Genomic DNA, 20,813 nt, shown 5'->3' with positions numbered 1-20,813 from the left:
CCCAGGAAGAAATGTAAGGCAACCGTCCCATGAATTCATCCCCCGTCTGAGATTCGGTTTTGGAGTCTGTTTCTCCTCCCTCTGTCCTTGGAAATAGACTAGTGGGCATTTCCGACTGTCTGGCAGAAAGCACCAGAAGGTCACCTGCTCGGTTTGGCGTTAGCTGTTCCGATGGTTTGACACGTTCTTCGGCGGGGTGAGTCCTCGGCCCTTGCAACTCTGAGACAGACAGGAAGGGGCCTTCCATGGCTTTGATGAGGCTCTGCTCCTTCTCCCGGGCTCTCTCGCGCTGCCTCTCCAGCTCCCGTTCCCGCTCTCGCTCCCGTTCTCGTTCCAGCTCCTTTTCCCGCTCCCGTTCCCGCTCCCGTTCCCGCTCCCGATCGGCTTCCCGTTCCCGCTCCTCTCGCTCCCGTTGCCGCAGCTCCTCGTCCAACTGCAACCTGCAAAGTCGAGAAGAGGACAAAGCTCACGGAAATCCGGGAGTAACGTTTGCCTGCCCATCGCCCGAAGCATAATGACGTGCCGTACCTTTCTGCGGTCAGGCTGGAGAGGCGTTCCGACTGAAGTGCAGAGAGGGAGGAATGGGACAACTCGGCGGGGTACCTCATTCCCGATAAGTGGAGATGCATGGCCGATGGGTGGAGATGTGGCAGCGAGCCAGGAGTTGGGATTGGGTAGAAAGGAGAGCGCAGAGCCGAAAGGCAGTAAGAATCATCCATTCTGGAGGGGGAAACAGAGTCGTTAGGTTATTTTGAACGGCCAGCATCCCATAAAATTTAATCACGTTATGCTTCTAGCTAAGCTTCAGTTTGGCAAGGCTGGGCAGAAATGATCGCAACAGCTTTCTTGCTTCCCTCATTCCTAACTTGTATGGAAGATACATGAATCCTTCCTTGACCACAAAATCATTCACCAGAGCTGCCACAGTGATAAACAATAATAAAATAGCAGCCTCGCTTAAAAGTCAAATGGATAAAACCAAATAGAAGGGCACTGTAATATTCTTAAGAGACCTAGGTAAACGAAAACTCTATTACGAATGAAGGTAAATCTACCTATCCCAGGATAATGTTGCAGGATCCAATCTGGGCCAGTCACCGGGACCAGAGGTTCTGCCTTCCAAGTTTTCGGATGCGTGCTGGAGCCCAGGGAACTTCTCTCTAGCACACGAGTTCCCAAACTTGTCAACTTTAAGACTTTTAGACTTCAACTTCCAGAATTTGGAGAATTCTGGGAGTTGAAGTCCACTAGTCTTAAAGTTGCCAAGTTTGAAGACTTCTGCTCTAGCTAGAGATAGGTTCCCTCAACCAGAAAGAGGTTCCCTGAGGACGATGTCCAGCCTGAGTCCGAAAGCTCGGTAGACTAACCTTCTGGTCCCAGTGATTGACCTCGATCAAAAGCTTTATTATCTATTGCTCAAAATCTAACCGCTTGGCTATGGGATGCAGGGCTCCAAAAAGGACATTCCAGCCCCCCTACTCAGAAGGCAGAGTCATTCATCACCAACTGAGCCAAGCTCACTGGATGGGGGTCCCTTAGAAACCTTCTCAGATGACCTTAAGGAACCTCCAACTGCATCCTCATGTGCTCTCAAGCCCGCAGAGACTCCAGTACACGATGGACCCGTTCACAGGGAGAGAAGCTGGAGGCAAATGCTCAGCTTTCTCGGAGGCTCTTGAAGGCATTTGTTTCCAAGAGGTCCTTCAGATCTCCATGGACACAGCATGCCCGGCTAGCTGGGGGGAAGCTGGACAGCAGCTGGGCCCGCTCAACAGGGACTCGTTCAAAGGACAAATTAGCAGCCCATCCTGTGAAGTCCTGCTGCTCTTTTGAGTGACAACCTGCTGGGTTTGATTCCGCCTCCGAGAACCTTCCACTCTAGGGGCCAAGAGGGTTCATTAGTGGTGGTTCCAAAGGACAGGACTTCTTCACCAAGTGCGGCTGCCCGACCAGGCCAGGACCGAAGGAGGGCAACTTCCCTCTCGCTCAACTCTTCTCTTACCTGAAAGCCGGATGAGGGAAAGGGTGGTGAGCCAAATAGCTGGGGTGGTAATAAGCAGCAGCCGTGGCCGGGTCCAAGGCGAGGGGAGGCAGGGAGGACAGGCGGAGCTCCTCGGCTGTGTGGTAAGGCCGGAAACTCCGCAGGTAGTCCTCAGTGACGGCACTAGGAGGCACCACGTGGTGGACAGGACGCTGGAGGCTGGAAGGAAAAGGGAGGGAGAGGGAGGGAGGGCGGGAGGGAGGAAAAGGGAGAGGGAAGGAAGGAAAAGAGGGATGGAGGGAGGGAGGGAGGAAGGAAAAGAGGGAGGGATGGAGGGAGGGAGGGTGGAAAAGGGGAGGGAGGAAGGAAGGAAAAGAGGGAGGGATGGTGGAAAAGGGGAGGGAGGGAGGAAGGAAGGAAAAGAGGGAGGGATGGTGGAAAAGGGGAGGGAGGGAGGAAGGAAGGAAAAGAGGGAGGGATGGTGGAAAAGGGGAGGGAGGGAGGGAGGAAAGAAGGAAAAGAGGGAGGGAGGGTGGAAAAGGGGAGTGAGGAAGGAAGGAAGGAAGGAAAAGAGGGAGGGAGGAATTAAGGGTGGAAAAGGGGAGGGAGGGAGGGAGGAAAGAACGAAGGAAAAGCGGGAGGCAGGAAAGAAGAAAGGTAAATAAGGATGGAGGGAGGGAGGGTGGAAAAGGGGAGGTAGGGCGGAAGGAATGAAAGAAAGAAGGAAGGAAAAGAGGGAGGGAGGAAGGAAATGAATTCTGCAATAACATCTCCAAGCTCACTTCCCCCATGAGCTGGAGGCCCCACCTCTGGGCATCCATGGTTGCATGCCCCAACATGCAGTGAGCCAACGGGAACCCCCTTAGGAAAGGAGCACGGCTGACTTGGCGCCCAGTCAAAGGTCCTGCCAGCAGCCCACCTGGGAACGGTCGGGATCGCCCCCACACTCCTTGGCCTCACTTACTTGAGAGGTGGGAAGCGGGAATCCTGGACGATGGAGTTGGGTGGGATTGCAAAGGAATAAGGCCCCCCCAGCAAATGTGAAGGGACGGTGGGGCCGCTGCCTTTCTCCTGGGGCAACGGAGCCTCTGGGATCAGGCGGTCACGGCTCCCGTTGCTGCCTCCACCGCTGCTTCGGGAGCCAGCTTCTTGCTGAAAAGGAACACAAGCCCCATGATTCCCATCCAGAGAAGACCCCCAAGGGACGCAGGAAGAATATAAAAGGCACAACACAGGCCTCAGCGTTAGACCCTGCATATCAGGAGTGGCGAGGTAATCGTTTAAGTCAAGCTGGTTCATTTAAAGACTTGTGGACTTCAACTCCCAATATTCCCCAGTCAGCATGGCCACTTTAAGACTTGTGGACTTCAACTCCCAGAATTCCCCAGCCAGCATGGCAACCTTAAGACTTGCGGACTTCAACTCCCAGAATTCCCCAGCCAGCATGGCAACCTTAAGACTTGTGGACTTCAACTCTTTGGGAGTTGAAGTCCACAACTCTGAAAGTGGCCAAGTTTGGAGAGCCCTTATTTAAACAAATAAACAGATAGACATCAAAAGGCATGATATACACTGACAATCTGACAGCAACTCACCCCTAAACAGCTTGCAAAAAGGCAACTTTAAAAGTAACTTTAATGCAGAGTGATCTACTGGCTTTTCGCCCTTTGGTGACCGGAATCTCCCTGTAGCATTTGGCTTCACACGCTATTTTTGGGGAGGGGGTCTACCTGGGAGGGGGGGCAGAGTTGCCTGACAAACAGCGAGAGAGGCTGTCCTGTATTTGTTGCGGCGACAATTCTCCCCGGGAAGGAAAAACAGGGCCTGGGGCCAAGCTGTTCTGGTGGGCCAAGCCTCACATCAGCGGAGAAGACAGCTGCTCCTGGGCCCTGGCGGCGATTCCAGATCGCTCCGGAGCGTGCCCAAAAGCCGTAACGGCAGGGAGGAAGCTGGCAGCACCATCGGGGCAGAGAATGATCTGTGACCGGTCGTTTCCCCCAAGTGGGACGGCCACGGCCTCAGCTGCAGAAACATCTGCTTGTCTTTTGCCATTACGGCTCTTCTGGCGACGCCGCGGCGCGATGAAAGTGGGAAGGGGGGAGCGGCACCATCTGGTTTGAGCCATACGTGGCCTTCTCTCGGCGCCCCACCGCCTTCCCTGGCTTAATCCCAGCCAGATGTTCTCTGGGCAATCACCTGCGCGTGATGGGGGGGTCAGGAGAGGAGATGCAAGAATGCCCCCCCCCCAATGCTCGAGATGTTTCATTCGGGCAAAGGCCTTGTGGCTATTCAGACAGGTTAACACACAACACACGTCGGATGATTCAGAACTGCGGAAAAAACAACGGCTGCCAACCTGCCTTCCATTGAGGACCTGTAGACTGCACGAGTCAAAAAGTGGGTGGGGAAAATATCTACCGACCCCTCACATCCTGGACACAAACTGTTTCAACTCTGACCCTCAAAACGTCGCTACAGAGCACTGCACACCAAGACAATAGACACAAGAAGAGTTTTTCCCCCAACGCCATCACTCTACTAAACAAATAATTCCCTCAACACTGCCAGACTTTTTACTAAATCTGCACTTCTATTTCTACTAGTTTTTTCTCATCATTCCTATCACCCATTTCCTCCCACTTAGGACTGTATGACTGTAACTTGTTGCTTGTATCCTAAGATTTTTATTAATATTGATTGTTTCCTCATTGCTTATTTGACCCCTATGACAATCATGAAGTGTTATACCACGTGATTCTTGACAAATGTCTCTTTTTCTTTTATGTACGCTGAGAGCATCTGCACCAAGACAAATTCCTTGTGTGTCCAATCACACTTGGCCAATAAAATTCTATTCTGTTCTATTCCATTCCATTCCATTCCATTCCATACCAATCTAATTTTCTATTCTATTCTATTCTATTCTATTCCATTCCATTTTTTCTTTTCTTTTCTATTCTATTCTATTCTAATTCTAATTCTATTCTATTGCCCGGCATTCATTGCTTATTTAATCCCTATGACAATTGTTAAGTGTTGTACCACATGATTCTTGACAAATGTCTCTTTTTCTTTTATGTACACTGAGAGCATCTGCACCAAGACAAATTCTTTGCGTGTCCAATCACGGTTGGCCAATAAAATTCTATTCTAGTCTATTCATGATGGAACGAGAGTGTGACACTGCCAGGCCCTCCAGCTACCCCACTCCTCCTCGTCCTGATTAGTTTCTCTGATCCCCAGACACCCCAAAAGCCAACAATGGTCTCCAGCAGAAGAGCCGAGCCGAGCCAGTTCTGCTTAAAAGAGCCGATCTTAGCAGAAGACCGGATCCAAAGTTGCTCTCCCTTGCTCAACGGTTGCTTGGAATTGGCTCAGAAACAGAAGGGTTGGCTGGACCTCCTCCACAGATGCTGGGTTGGCGCCTGATCTCCAGTCTTGAAGTAGTGTAGGGTTTCCTGCCTAAGCAGGGGATTGGACTACAAGACCTCCAAGGTCCCTTCCAACTCTGTTGTTGTTATTGAGTCCATTCGAGCCCTGCCCTTGCAGAACATACTCTGCCCACCTCAATAGGATTACTATTTCTTAACTCAGTGTTTCCCAACCTTGGCTACTTGAAGATATCTGGACTTCAACTCCCAGAATTCCCCAGCCAGCAGACACTGGGGAATTCTGGGAGTTGAAGTCCAGATATCTTTAAGTTGTCATGGTTGGGAAACACTGTCTTAATGGTTACCACGTTCACCAAGTATTGTGATCCAGGTGTTCACCCTGGTGATCTCCCCTGCCCATTTGGATCTCCTTTGGAATTAATCGCTTTGTAAAGTTCCACATTCCGAGCTTTCCCTGCTACAGGGAGGAAGAAAGACGTGGAAACATCTGACAAAAACGTAACTGGAAAACTCCTTTCTTGCTCCCCATTATTTCTGACTATTTGTAGCGCCCGGTTCTGAATCGCTTTGCCCCCTTCAAGACTCTGCGGTTGGCATATTAATTACAGAGAGACTTCAATCCTGAAAGTAGGATATACAGTGCAGATTAAAGAATATATATTTGCATAATTTATTCCAATTGCAGAATGCGCGTACTTGAGGAACAAAGAGTATACTGGCTGTTAATTTTTTTTCCTTCTTCTTCTTCACAAGAAAGCTTGGAAAAAGGCACTTTGGCACTGCAGTAAGTGGTGCTTTTCACAGACAGAAAATGAGATATTATTTTGATGGTTACTCAAGTATTTCTGTCCAAAAAGGGACTGCCCTGAACTCCTCTTTCTCCTCTTCCTTCCTTCCTTTCCTCCTCCTCTCCTTCGTTCCTCCCTTCCCTATTTTTCCTCTTGCTCTCATTCCTTCCTTCTTTTCTTCCTCCTTCTCCTCTTCTATTCTACTAGTTTTTCTCATCATTCCTATCACCCGCTTCCTCCCATGTTGACTGTATGACTGTAACTTGTTGCTTATATCCTAAGATTTTTATTAATATTGCTTCTTCATTGCTTATTTGACCCCTATGACAATCATTAAGTGTTGTACCATATGATTCTTGACAAATGTATATTTTATTTTATGTACGCTGAGAGCATCTGCACCAAGACAAATTCCTTGTGTGTCCAATCACACTTGGCCAATAAAAAATCTGTTCTATTCTCTTCTCATCCTTTCTTCCTCTCATCCTTTCCTCCTCTTCTTCTTCCTCTCCTTCCTTCCTCACCCCCTCCTCCTCCTCCTCTTTTACCCCTTCCAACATCGAGGGAGATACAAAGTTCTAGTTCTTGGTCTTTGGAGGTTTCAACCATTGTTAATTGGTGTTGTTGTAATATGCCTTTGATGTTGTATCTCCATCTGAGTCTGTCTCTGTTTAGCTAACAGTAGACTGTTAGCGGTCTACTGTAGACTAACAGTAGACTGTTAGCGGTCCTAAACACTCTCTTCTCTTCAATGCATTTGTGGACACAGATCATGGTTATAGGAGCATTAAGCCACAATGACGTCACATTGGCAAAGTTATTTGAGACAGGGTGGGAAAATTTAGAAGAAGACAAGTGGAGATGATGATCTTGTTTTGGCCCTGGGTCAAATCTTCCTATAAGAGGTGCTACCCATGCAGAACATATTTGCGGTTTAAGGTGATCCATCCAGATGGCTTAGCATCTCTCCACCAGTTGTGCAGAGATCAAATCTGAAATCTGCAAGAATTCCCGGCATCCATTCCCCTCCTTCCCTCTCAGATTCCGCCTACCCGGTTCTACACGCGGAACGGCGATGTATTTAAACAGCTTTGGAAAGGGGGATTTTGTTACGGATCCTCAGCTAATCCTTTGCTTGCCAATATTCCGGGTTTAGCAGTTGGTATTCCCCGAATAGGAGCTAATGTCTACTTTGGCAGTCTTCAGAGAGGGAAGGGGGCAGATGTTGTTCTAGTCAGAATTTGGAAAGCAACTCAGCTGGAATGGAAGCAGATGGGGCAGCTCCAGGCAGGGAGCTGTTGTTTTGAGAGATCGGATCACAGAAATGTTTGGTTCGAGCTACCGATGGCACTGAGACAGGATTAAAAAGGGAAAAAAAGAACCACTCCTTAGTTTGCATTTGGACTTGAAGAGAACAACAGAGTTGGAAGGGACCTTGGAGGTCTTCTAGTCCAACCCTCTGCTTAGGCAGGGATACCTATAACAGTGATGGCGAACCTATGGCATGGGTGCCACAGGTGGCACGCGGAGCCATATCTGCTGGCACGCAAGCAATTGCGCTAGCTCAGCTCCAATGTGCATGTATGTGTTGGTCAGCTGACTTTTGCTTGCACAGAGGCTCTGGGAGGGCGTTTTGGCTTCCAGAGAGTCTCCAGGGTAATGGGGGAGGGCTTTTTTGCCCTCCCCCAGATCCAGGGAAACCTTTGGAGCCTGGGAAGGGCAAAACACAAACCTACTGGAGGCAAGTGGTTCCACCGGTTAATTGTTCTAACTGTCAGGAAATTTCTTCTAGGTTGCTTCTCTGCTTGATTAGTTTCCACCCATTGCTTCTTGTCCTGCCTTTAGGTGCTTTGGGGAATAAATGGATTCCCTCTTCTTTATAATATTCTCTTCCAACAATTTCATAACCTGGGTGAAAGGCTTCTCTTTTGCATACAAACTGCTCTTCCAAAGATGAAGTCCCTGTTTGGGTGTCATCTTAGAACAGTGTTTCCCAATGCTGGCTGGGGAATTCTGGGAGTTGAAGTCCAGGTATCTTCAAATGGCCAAGGTTGGGAAACACTGCCTTAGAAGATACGACCTAGCTGGGATTCACTCACAGCCAGCCAGGCACCAGGGGAGACCGTTCCAAGTGTATTTATTAAATATGAATACAACAAACATCAAGCAAGCTGCGGAGAACTCCTCAAGACTTGCAAATCTCCTCCGAAGATCCATTGGCCATAATTAATTCATAGCGATGGGCCCTGGATCGGAATTTTTAATGAGCGGGAACAGCTGTTCCTTCTCAGAATGCAACACCCGCCTGGGGCATCCCACACCCGGTCCTCTCCTGCCACAACCAGCCAAGAGACAAATCCTGACCTTCTCCAGGAGGCTGCATGGACCAGGCACCGGGGCCCAAGCGAAGCAGCAGGGCGGCAGAAGAGGCAGCAGGAAAGAGGGGGAAAGGCCTCGGAGGATGTTGGAGAACGGGTGCCCAGAAAAATGGCATTGCATTTCACACTTCCTAGCAGGGATGGGAAGAGACCAGAGGACAAAGCCGTCTGCAATTGCAGAGACCGAAGCAGAGAGATCTCATTGAGCTTGCAAGGGGCTTGGTTTGTCTGTGCCATCATTTAAATATGAACCAGCTGGCAAAAAAAGCCAAGGGGCTCCCAGGCAGCGTTAACCAAGGGAAAGAATCAAGATCACGCGAAGTGTTAATACCGCTTTACAAGGCCTTGGTAAGGCCACACTTTGGAGTACCGCATTCAGTTTTGGTCCCCACGATGCAAGAAGCATGTTGAGACTCTAGAAAGAATGCAGAGAAGAGCGACAAAGATGATTAGGGGACTGGAGGCTTAAAACATAGGAAGGACGGTTGCAGGAACTGGGCATGGCAGGTTGAATGAAAAGAAGGATCAGAGGAGACATGATAGCAGTCTTCCAGTATCTCAGGGGTGGCCACAAAGAAGAGGGAGTCAAGCTATTCTTCAAAGAACCTGAGGGTAGAACAAGAAGCAATGGATGGAAATTCATCAAGGAGAGAAGCAACCTCCTTGCCTTTCGCAAACTTCTAAAAACCCACCTTGGTCGCCAGGCATGGGGAAATTCACTCCCCTCGGTCGCTTCATTTTATGTATGGTTTGTTTGGGTTGTATGAGTGTTTTTAATCAAGGGTTTTTAACTGTTTTGTTTTTAATCATTGGATTTGTATTTTATATTCCTGTTGTGAGCCGCTCCGAGTCCAAGGGGCAGCATAAGCATACGAATCTAATAAATAAATAAAACAACTAACTAACTAACTAACTAACTAACTAACTAACTAACTAACTAACTAACTAACTAACTAACTAAGAATTAAGGAGAAATTTCCTGACAGAGCTTAATTGTCTCCAGAAGTTATGAATGCTTCAACAGTGGAAGTTTTAAAGAAGATGTTGGATAACCATCTGTCTGAAGTGGTGTAGGGTTTCCTGCCTAAGCAGGGGGTTGGACTAGAAGACCTCCAAGGTCCCTTCCAATTCTGTTGTTGTTGTTGTTGTTATTATTATTGGATCATGTCTAGTTTAATGAAAAGAAGAAGATGATAACAGTGTTCCAATATTTAAGGGGCTGTCACAAGAAAGAGGGACCCCACCTGTTCTCCAAAGCATCTGAAAGCAGGAGAAGAAAGAATGGATGAAAACTAATCAAGGAGAGAAGCAACCTAGAACAAAGGAGAAATTTCCTGAAAATTAGAACAATTTATCCGTGGAAGAGCTTGTCTCCAGAAGTTGTGGGTGCTACAAGAGTGGAAGTTTTCAAGAAGAGATTGGATAACCATTTGTCTATACAGTGATACCTTGTCTTACAAACTTAATTGGTTCCGGGACGAGGTTCTTAAGGTGAAAAGTTTGTAAGACGAAACAATGTTTCCCATAGGAATCAATGGAAAAGCGATTAATGAGTGCAAGCCCAAAATTCACCCCTTTTGCCAGCCGAAGCGCCCCTTTTTGTGCTGCTGGGATTCCCCTGAGGCTCCCCTCCATGGGAAACCCCACCTCCGGACCTCTGTGTTTTTGCAATGCTGCAATTTCACTGAGGCTCCCCTTGCTGGGAAACCCCACCTCCAGACTTCCGTTGCCAGCGAAGCGCCCGTTTTTGCGCTCCTGGGATTCCTCTGCTGGGATTCCCCTGCAGCATCACAAAAACACAGAAGTCCGGAGGTGGGGTTTCCCATGGAGGGGAGCCTCTTGGGAATCCCAGCAGCAAAAAAAAAAGGGGGGGGGTTCACTGGCAACGGAAGTCTGGAGGCGGGGCATCCCAGCGGTGGCAGTGGGTTTGTAAGGTGAAAATAGTTTGTAAGAAGAGGCAAAAAAATCTTAAACCCCGGGTTTGTATGACGAGGCATTTGTAAGACGACGTATCACTGTACTTGTTGGACTAGAAGACCTCCGAGGTCTCTTCTACATTCCGGGCACAGCATCCCGTTGTAGGGGGCACTGTGTGTGTGCCCCTGCCTGCCCCATGACCCTCCTCTGCCAGGCTGGGCTGTAATGAGGGAGGCGTGGGGGAGAAGGGAGGGGAGGAGATGTATTTTCTCCTGCCGTGAAGATTTACTAGCAGCTTTGTTCCCGGAGGCCATTAATCATTCCGGGAAGACACCAATGCCCGAGGAGACGGCTACAAGCACAGCAAATACCAATCCATAAGCTTTTTGATGGTGGGTCATAAAATAAGCAGGTTAGTCAAGCATTTCATTGGCGGCACAGAAGAAACAACCACCAAATCCAGGGCAGAAATCAGCAGCAGCCAACTGTGCCAGATGGACAGGGATCCTAGTTCTACCAGAGGCCGTATCCAAAAGGTGGGAGCTATTATTAGCCAACGCCAACGTGAACTCCTGGCAAGAAAACAGGGCCAACCAACCAACCAGCCGAGGTCTTTTTCAATAGAGTAACTAGAAACATAGAAGACTGACGGCAGAAAAAGACCTCCTGGTCCATCTAGTCTGCCTTTATACTATTTCCTGTATTTTATCTTAGGATGGATATATGTTTATCCCAGGCAGGTTTCAATTCACTGATTGTGGATTGACCAACCGCGTCTGCTGGAAGTTTGTTCCAAGCATCTACAACTCTTTCAGTCAAATAATATTTTCTCACGTTGCTTCTGATCTTTCCCCCAACTAAGCTCAGATTGTGCCCCCTTGTTCTTGTGTTCACTTTCTTCCTGAATCTATTTCACCCTTTAACATATTTCAATGTTTCAATCATGTCCCCCCTTTCCCTTCCATCCTCCAGACTAGACAGAGTGAGTTCATGAAGTCTTTCCTGATAAGTTTTATGCTTAAGACCTTCCACCATTTTTGCAGCCCGTCTTTGGACCTGTTCAGTTTGATCCATATCTTTTTGTAGGTGAGGTCTCCAGAACTGAACACAGTATTATTCCAAATGTGGTCTCACCAGTGCTCTACATAGAGGGATCACAATCACTAGCTTAATAGAGTAGGCAAGGCCAGAGTTATAGCATGCCTGGACCTTATCAAAGCCTTCAATCATCTCTCAACAGATGTTCCTCTATGTAATGACTCAAAATGGCCTAGAGGCTATTTTGAAGGACGGTTGAATGACTGGAGCTCATTAATTGGTCCAAGTTGGCTTGGGACACACACAGGATCAAGTGGAGGGTCGATGGTGGTGGTGGTGTTGTCTTCTGCATGTCAACATTCCCATCAGTGATATGATGAGGGATTTGGGGGGGATATTTGTCAAATCTGCAGAAGACACAAAGCTGGGAGGGATGAATAATACTTTAAAAGAAAGGAAGAAGACTCAAAAAGACTGAAGGCAGGAGCAACCAACAGAGATGGAAAAAATAGAGCCCCCCCTGTTGATGTCAAGTTGTGTGTCTGGATACAAACAATGAAAGGTCCAAGAATAAGATGGAAGCATTGGCTTGACAACAGAGCCTCTGGGTCTCCTTGTGACCTCAGGTTAAATCCAAATCAGCTGTGCGATGACAGCTGCTAAAAGACAAATACTGTTTTATCAAAGACATGGTGTCCCGACATTGATCCACTCTAATATGTCCTGGTAGGTGTCCAGTCCTGGGCACCACAGCCTCAGAAGGTCACGGGCAAAGTGGAGATGGATGGATGGATAGATTTGGTAGGTAGGTGGGTAGGTAGGTGGATGGATAGGTAGGTAGGTAGGTGATAGATAGATAGAGATAGAAAGATAGAAAGATAGAAAGATAGATAGATAGATAGATGATAGATTAGATAGATAGATAGATAGATAGATAGATAATAAGGTGATAGATAGATAGATAGATAATAAGGTGATAGATAGATAGATAGATAGATAGATAATAAGGTGATAGATAGATAGATAGATAGATAATAAGGTGATAGATAGATAGATAGATAGATAGATGATAGATAGATAGATAATGTGATAGATAGATAGATAGATAGATAGATAGATAGATAGATAGATAGATAGATAGATGCTCCCATGAGCAAACTTCTCAGCTTTTTCCCCATCACCCCTTTCCTTCCAGTAGAGAGAAACGTCTGGTGGGAATTCTGGAAAATTACTAGCAAGGAAGATCAGCCGCCTTAGGGGAGAAGAGGTGTTGGAGCTCCACAAGCCGAGGCAAAGAAGCCATTTGATGCCCTGGAAGAAGGACCCGGGCAGGGCTGGGCGAGGAGAGAAGGTGCAGGATCAGCTCCAAGGCAAGGAACAAGGAGCCTTCCCTGCTGCTGTTTGCGATGCGCCTCCAGCGGGTGAGAAGATGGACAAAAGAGCTCCATCAGTCATTCTCCCCGTGCAATCACTGCCAGCCAGGAGGACATGAGACATGCCCTATTAGCTCTAAAATAGGCCATTCTTCACTCCACACAGCCGCTCAAAGACTGTTTGATCTCTGGGAAACGTCTCTCGCCTCTAATGGATGGGCACCGGCCACTGATTTGAGCCTCTCTGGGCCCCCTCCCGCTTCTCCTTTGCCCAGGCGCTGCAGCTTCCTTCCTACCCCCTCCCCAGCCGAAAGAACGAAGGCTTCCATCAAAGCTCTCGACGAGGATGGATGGATGGCATCATCCGTTGAGTCAGCTCCCGCGCTCTTGCTCTCTCTCTCTCTTTCCTCCGCAGAGCGCTCCCTGGTGGCATTAGGGCTTCGTTAGCTTCCAATTGTTGGAGCAGATAAATTATCGTCTCCCTTGGAGGGCGACGGCCCAGTCCGGGGGCAGAGCAGGGCTTCCGGATGAAGTGATGGGCTTTGACAGGGGGGAGGAAGAAAGGGCCAAACAGCAAGAGGAGGAGGAGGAGGGCTCGGCCGCACCAAAACGCCAGGAGCGATGGTGGCCAGAGGAGAACGCTGCCTACAGAGATATGGAGGGCTGCAAAGACGGATTTGTGTTTCAAATGTTCATAAAACCCAAAGAAAGGAGTGTTGCAACCTAAGGGTACGGTCAGGTACGCAGAACTGGGAGAAAAATTTTGATTATTTTTTTTTCTTCTTTTCCCTTCTGGGCTCTGTGTATGTTTTTCCTATCACGGTCAAGGAGGTTGAATGTGTATAATTTTAGAAGAGCTGTGCGTGTGTGTGCGTGTACATACACATACAGTTTATATAGTAGACAATGTATATTTTTGTGTGCCTGTGTGTAGTACACATATGGCATATACACGTAGAATTAAAGAGTATATTTTGGATGTTCAGTAAAAGCAAATAGAGAGGAAAAACGGATCTCTTTGAGGTGAGTGACGTCAAGTTGGCCACAGTTAAGCCAGTCACATGACCTTTAAGCCACACCCCATCACATGATTGCCAAGCCATTCCCACCTGGTCACATGGCCAGCAAGCCACACCTACAAAATAAGCCATGCCCACAGCGCGGTAATTAAAAAAAAATTGGAGTCCTTCACTGGTTGCAACAGATGGCAAAGCCACCGAGAGCCCTGGATGATTCAAGGGGTCTCTGAGGCTCAACCCCAAAGTGAAAGGAGTGACTCTTTTGCTCTGTGCCCAGGATCCCGTTGCCGCGAAAAAAGATCCAGATATTTAAATATTCATCCCGGTGCACTTCATTCCGGACACCGCGTTTCATTCATCCGCTATTCCCTGCATCTTTCTTTTATTTTTTGCAAACCAGGCCTGAGAGCGCTCCCTTCTTCATTTCGAACGAGATCAAAGCTGCTTCCCTCTCTCTCTCTTTGTGCGCCAGTGTGTGTGTGTGTGTATTTTCTGCCTGTTTGTTTCTCTGCTGGCGCATCATCTGCACGGCTCTCGCAAGCACCGGGGAGACTTGTCTCTCTCTCTCTTCCCCTCCCCTTTTCTCTTTGTGGTTTAATTAGTATTTCCAAGAGCTGCGATCCCGCTGGGAAGCCGGGTAAAAATACAAGGGACGGATAACCACCAACAATGATTCTTAATTAGTGGATGCTTCAGTTCTCTGCCACTGTCTGCACGAGAGTAAGAGGGAAGAAAACAAGATTGCAAGCAGCAAATACAGCCAGACAGTCTGGCCCGATCTGGGAAGCAGCCCTCGGAGGACGGTGTGTGTGTGTTTCTCTCTCTCTCTCTCTTTCTCTCTCTCTCTCTCTCTCTCTCTCTTTCGGCACGGATGAGAGAAGCTATTACGCTCTACTTGTTGCTTAATCCAAAACACCGGCTAGGTTGGGGTTGTGTTTCTCCCAGCTGGGAACCTCTGCCATAAATACACGATGTGCTTTGTTGCCTTAAATTAGGCTTCCGCAATCTGGTCTCCCTCCAGATGTGTCGCTACCCCAATGCTCAGCCTCTCTGGTTAGCCCGGCACGGTTAACCCGGTGCATTAAGAGGGCATCGGGGTTGCGCCGCGCTCTGCCAGGTGTTCAATGGGCTGTCTTGGCTCTCCTAGACGATCAATAAAGCTTCGTGGGTAGGAAAGGAGAAACGGGAAGCCTTTGTTCTAAATTCAACACACAGCATCGTCGCCTCCGTTCCGCACTTCAATAGCTGCGGACGGAGAAGAAGGAGAAGAGTGAGCCGAGACAGATGGAAACCCGGGAGGGAGGGAGAGAGCTATGAAATCAGCCTCGTTCCAACAGACGTTCGACCCGACTTCCTTCCTTGGGCCCAGAAGCCCCAGGAGGAAGATCAGAGAAGACAAAGAAGGAAGGGAGACGACATCACATAAAAGGTTTATCAGCAGGAAGAGAGTGATAACTTGCTCTCACTTATCTGAAAGGTCCGAATACGATAAATTAACTTATGGGATGATGCCAATGGGTTGAACGTTAGGGGAAATATTAAGAGACCTTCCTCTCCCATGATGTAAGATTAGAAAATGGGTTACCTAGAGAGCGATAATTGACAGTTGCATAGGAAGAGTACAGAGAAGAGCAACATAGAAACATAGAAGTCTGACGGCAGAAAAAGACCCCATGGTCCATCTAGTCTGCCCTTATACTATTTTCTGTATTTTATCTTAGGATGGATATATGTTTATCCCAGGCATGTTTAAATTCAGTTACTGTGGATTTATCTACCACGTCTGCTGGAAGTTTGTTCCAAGGATCTACTACTCTTTCAGTAAAATAATATTTTCTCATGTTGCTTTTGATCTTTCCCCCAACTAACCTCAGATTGTGTCCCCTTGTTCTTGTGTTCACTTTCCTATTAAAAACACTTCCCTCCTGGACCTTATTTAACCCTTTAATATATTTAAATGTTTCGATCATGTCCCCCCTTTTCCTTCTGTCCTCCAGACTATACAGATTGAGTTCATTAAGTCTTTCCTGATACGTTTTATACTTAAGACCTTCCACCATTCTTGTAGCCCGTCTTTGGACCCGTTCAATTTTGTCAATATCTTTTTGTAGGTGGGGTCTCCAGAACTGAACACAGTATTCCAAATGTGGTCTCACCAGCATTCTATATAGCGGGATCATAATCTCCCTCTTTCTGCTTGTTATACCTCTAGCTATGCAGCCAAGCATCCTACTTGCTTTCCCTACTGCCTGACTGCACTGTTCACCCATTTTGAGACTGTCAGAAATCACTACGCCTAAATCCTTTTCTTTTGAAGTATTTGCTAACACAGAACTGCCAATACAATACTCAGATTGAGGATTCCTTTTCCCCAAGTGCACTATTTTACATTTGGAAACATTAAACTGCAGTTTCCATTGCTTTGACCATTTATCTAGTAAAGCTAAATCATTTACCATATTGCCGACGCCTCCAGGAATATCAACCCTATTGCACACTTTAGAGTCATCGGCAAATAGGCAAACCTTCCCTACCAGACCTTCCCCTATGTCACTCACAAACATATTAAAAAGAATAGGACCCAGAACAGACCCTTGTGGCACACCGCTTGTAACCTGACTCTGCTCAGAATACTCGCCAAACAAAGAGGATTAGGGGACTGGAGGCTAAAACATATGAAGAACTTTTGCAGGAACTGGGCATGACTAGTTTAATGGAAAGAAGGACCAGGGGAGACAGGATATCAGTGTTCCAGTATCTCAGGGGTTGCCAGAAAGAAGAAGTAGTCAACCTAGTCTTCAAAGCACCTGAGGGTTGGAAAAAGAAGCAATGGGTAGAAGCTGAACAAGGAGAGAAGCAACTTACAACTAGGGAGAAATTTCCCGACAGTGCGAACAATTAATCTGTGGAAGAGCTTGCCTCCAGAAGTTGTGAATGCTCCAACACTGGAAGTTTTTAAGAAGATGTTGGATGATCATTTGTCTGAAGAAGTGTAGGGTCTCCTGCCTAGGCAGGGGATTGGACTAGAAGACCTCCGAGGTCCCTTCCAACCCTGCTGGGCAGAGCAGGGGAGAGGTAGGACAAGGGAGAGGGGCTTCAGATTAAGACCAAGGCCCACCCCTCCTCATTCTATGGCACGCAGGGAAGAATGCAGAAGAGAGCAACTTGGGTTGTGTGGCTTATGAGGAAGGAAAGGACTCGGGTTCCTGGGGATGGAGTTTAAAGGAGAGGCAGTTGGGAGGGGCTGCCAGGAACAAATGCTGCATTCAGATAGTGTTGAGAGTTGTGGCCCGCATTCCTGGCATTCCTCCTGACTGTTTGAAGTATGGTCGTGCTTCTATGTGCTCATCTTGTCTTGCTGGAATTATTGCAGTCATTCTGCTTACAGAATGTGGATGGGAGTACAGTCATACCTCGTCTTAGGAACCTAATTGGTTCCAGGGGGAGGTTCGTAAGATGAAAGGTTCGTAAGACAAAGTCAATTAATCCGTGCAACAACAAAAAAAAACCGCAAAAAACCGCTGCCGCCCGGCTGTCACCTTTTAAAACAGCCTGGGGGCTTCCCCGCGGCCTCCCGAACGCCAAACCCGAACTTCCGGGTTCGGCGTTCGGGAGGCCGCCGAGAAGCCCCCCGGCTGTTTTAAAAGGTAACAGCTGGGCGGCGGGGCTTCCCAGCAGCCTCCGAACGCCGAACCCGGAAGTTCGAGTTTGGCGTTTGGGTTCAGGAGGCTGCTGGGAAGCCCCCCGGCTGTTTTAAAAGGTGACCTCCGGGTTCAGCATTCGGGAGGCCGCTGGGAAGCCCCGCCGCCCGGCTGTCACCTTTTAAAACAGCCGGGGGGCTTCCCAGCAGCCTCCCGAACGCCGAACCCAGAAGTTCGGGTTTGGCGTTCGTAAGACGAAAAAAGTTCGTAAGAAGAGGCAAAATTTTTCTGAGCCCCGGGTTCGTATCTCGGGTTGTTCGTAAGACGAGGGGTTCGTATCTTGAGGTACCACTGTATATGTAGCCTGAAGCTGCTGCAGGTTTGTGGGAGAGCTTTTCTCCAGACCGGAGAGTAAATCGGACGTTGGGGGCAAAGTTGGTGCCAATAAAGGGATTCATAGCAGTTCCCTGGCTGGGTTGCCTTGATCCACGCCCTGGCTCATCACAAAAGGTTTCCTTATATTCTCACATTCCTCACAAACCTGCTCTATGCACTCAGTTGTTCATCCAGGGTCAAATGTCTTTGTTCAATACAGGGGGAAAGATTATACTTTACACTGTAGTAGATAAAAATTGAGAAGTATTTGCTAGAACTGAGAGATACGTTATACTTTGTCATGGTTTTTTTTGGAAAAATCTAGCTTATGGTGATGCAGTGGTTAGACGTAATGTTGCAGTGGTTAGAGTGCAGTACTGCAGGCTGCTGACTGTCGACTGCCTGCAATTTGGCAGTTCAAATCTCACCAGGCTCAAGGTTGACTCAGCCTTCCATCCTTCCAAGATGGGTAAAATGAGGTCCCAGATTGTTGGGGGCAATAGGCTGACTCTAAAACCACTTAGAAAGGGCTGTAAAGCACTGTGAAGCGTTATGTAAGTCTAAGTGCTATTGCTATTATGGCTTCCCAGCCCTATCTTTGGATATCAGCTTTCCTCCTCCATGGTCTTCATCCCCCTTCCTTCCCCACGTATTCCCTCCCAAACACAAAGCCAACAGAGGAGCCTTTTTGGATATGGGAGACTTACCTGCCGCCCTTCACTTCTCCAGACGCCATTCACAGTTTTGGTGGGTGCAATGGTTACCACAGGAGGGGTGTTCGGCACACTGTGCCCTCCTGGAGGAACGATGAGAGGCCCCATGGGTCCTCGCTTGGGGGTGCTTGCAGGAGAGCTGTGGTTGGTGGCTGGCGAGGAAACTGGAGAAGATTCACTGCTTATCGAAGACCCTAAAATCAGGAGAAAGAAAGGCATTAGTAGGTAGGGAGAGCTGATGCAGGAGCAGAATCCGAAACTGGCAAGTTCTCCCACTATTCCACTTTCTCCAGATTTGATCAGCAATAACCTCTTCCAAACATGGGTCCAGAAGCATCAAAAGCAATTTATTAGTACTATGTACATAACTAGTTGGGTTTGGCAATATATAAAGCAAACTAACAATGTATGCTTAAATGTATTGAAGCACTACTGCTTTAAGAGTTAGTATTACAGATGGCCACAAGAGGGAGCCAGAAGCATAGTTCTCTCTCTCTCTCTGCTATTTCTATTATGTTCTCTGTGACTGCTGTAGTAGAAACTGTGTGTTAAATGCTGGTTTATGTATTTGTAAGCTGACTATAGTTTTGTATTGACTGGTTTAACTGTTTATGTATTGACTGATTTAACTGTTTATGACTAGGACTGTTCTTGACTAAGATATTTGCCAAAGTAAATAATATTTTATACACTTAATGTGTCTGGCTTGTATTACTGAGCTATTACGCGTATCTCTGGGCTGTCAGATGGGTATCTACTAGAACTCCATGTTTCCTCTGTGTATGTGCATTTTTTAAAACTCAGAGGTCATTCTGCACACTCCTTAACACAATTAACCAGTGGAACAACTTGCCCCCAGAAAGTTGTGAATTCTCCAACACTGAAGGTTTTTAAGAAGAGATTGGAAAACTATTTGTCTAGAATGGTACAGGGTTTCCTACCTGGGCTAGAAGACCTTTTAATTCCTACCCTACTGTATCTCCTATTTCCTACCCTAAATCCTATCCTATCCTTGATTCCACATCAATTATTCCTGCTCCAAGATCGTTAGACCTCTGCTGTGATCTGGATTCCGAGCAGAAATGATATCTCAACAATTTCTGCCAGCAACTCCTTAAAGAAGGTGCCAGCAGAGGCCCTGAAGCTCCAACCTCTCTTTCCACTGAGAATCCAGGTTTCTGCCCATACTTCACAGGCCTTCGGCTTAGATTCCTGAACATTTGGCCCAAGAAAACAGCTTCCACCAGGAAACAAAAGACAGCCAGATGGAGATGGACTGGAATTGCTTCTTGAACACTACAGTGGAAGATGCCACTTGGACATAGATCTTTCTCTTCACACCCCAGTAGACCATCACAATCTGTTGTGGTTAGCTCTGCCCCAGCTCCTGCCCCAAGGACTGTGGATGTGGGGGAGACATCCACATGCTGCAGGCCTGTTTTGCCCTCGGTGGAATCTGATGATGAAGGCTCCTCTGACCAAGAAGACATGAGTGACAGGGAGGAGGAGAGTGGGGCAGACAGCTCAGAAGGAGATCAATTATCTAGCTCCTCCTTGGATTCAGAACAAGAGTTAATGATACAGCCACGCATGCGGAGAGCGATGCATAGGCAACAACAACTGAGAGATTATTATCAAAGAAAATGAGGCCACCTGTGGTTGGGTGGGGCTGTGGTCATTAGTGAGGCTGCTATAAAGAGCAGCCTGTGGGTTTGGCCATTGTGGAGGATTATCTGATCGTTGTGTTTCGTGACTGCTTTACTGACTTTGACCTTTTGTGTGCTGATTTTTCCCGGCTTTGAAACTAAACCAGAGCAAAGTGTGTTTCACTTTGTGAAAGAAGAAGGACTGTGAATTGCCTCACAGCTGCAAGCTAAGTATCACAGAACTGATAAGGGACTTGTACCAATTACCAGTTTGGTTGGAGACGAGTGCTCTTTGCTATACCAAAAGAGGGCTTGGTTTAAGTGAATTTTCATTATAAAGAACATTGTTTTGAATTTTCAAATGTGTGTGTGTCTGAAATTCGTACCTGTGAATTTTTTGGAGGAGTCTATCAGAGAGCCCGACAGAACACAATCTAGAATTGGTACCCGCTCCCTGAACTTCTACCGAAAGAGATGAGCTTTTGCATAAATGGAATAAATCCTCTCTTTTTTAAAAAGCCTTCAGCAAGACTTAACCAATTGGTTTCTGGA

The 20,813-nt window shown here is 47.5% G+C and overlaps 1 protein-coding gene across 4 annotated transcripts in view; it reads right to left on the bottom strand.

The window, feature by feature from the left end:
* GSE1 (Gse1 coiled-coil protein) overlaps window positions 1-20,813 on the bottom strand; it is a 319,547-nt gene that overhangs the window by 24,838 nt on the left and 273,896 nt on the right. For all 4 annotated transcript variants that reach the window (XM_070761849.1, XM_070761851.1, XM_070761850.1 and 1 more), the window contains exons 4-8: window positions 18,610-18,809; window positions 2,946-3,133; window positions 2,003-2,200; window positions 529-720; window positions 145-440 (exon numbers count right to left, since the gene is read on the bottom strand). In XM_070761849.1, the coding sequence (XP_070617950.1) occupies window positions 145-440; window positions 529-720; window positions 2,003-2,200; window positions 2,946-3,133; window positions 18,610-18,809 (1,074 nt within the window). The remainder of the gene's footprint in view (window positions 1-144; window positions 441-528; window positions 721-2,002; window positions 2,201-2,945; window positions 3,134-18,609; window positions 18,810-20,813) is intronic.

The sequence above is a fragment of the Erythrolamprus reginae genome, chromosome 9 (assembly GCF_031021105.1).
Source record: "Erythrolamprus reginae isolate rEryReg1 chromosome 9, rEryReg1.hap1, whole genome shotgun sequence".
NCBI lineage: Eukaryota > Metazoa > Chordata > Lepidosauria > Squamata > Dipsadidae > Erythrolamprus > Erythrolamprus reginae.
Note: the sequence above shows the minus strand (reverse complement) of the source record. Positions and strands in the feature narration are given on the sequence as shown.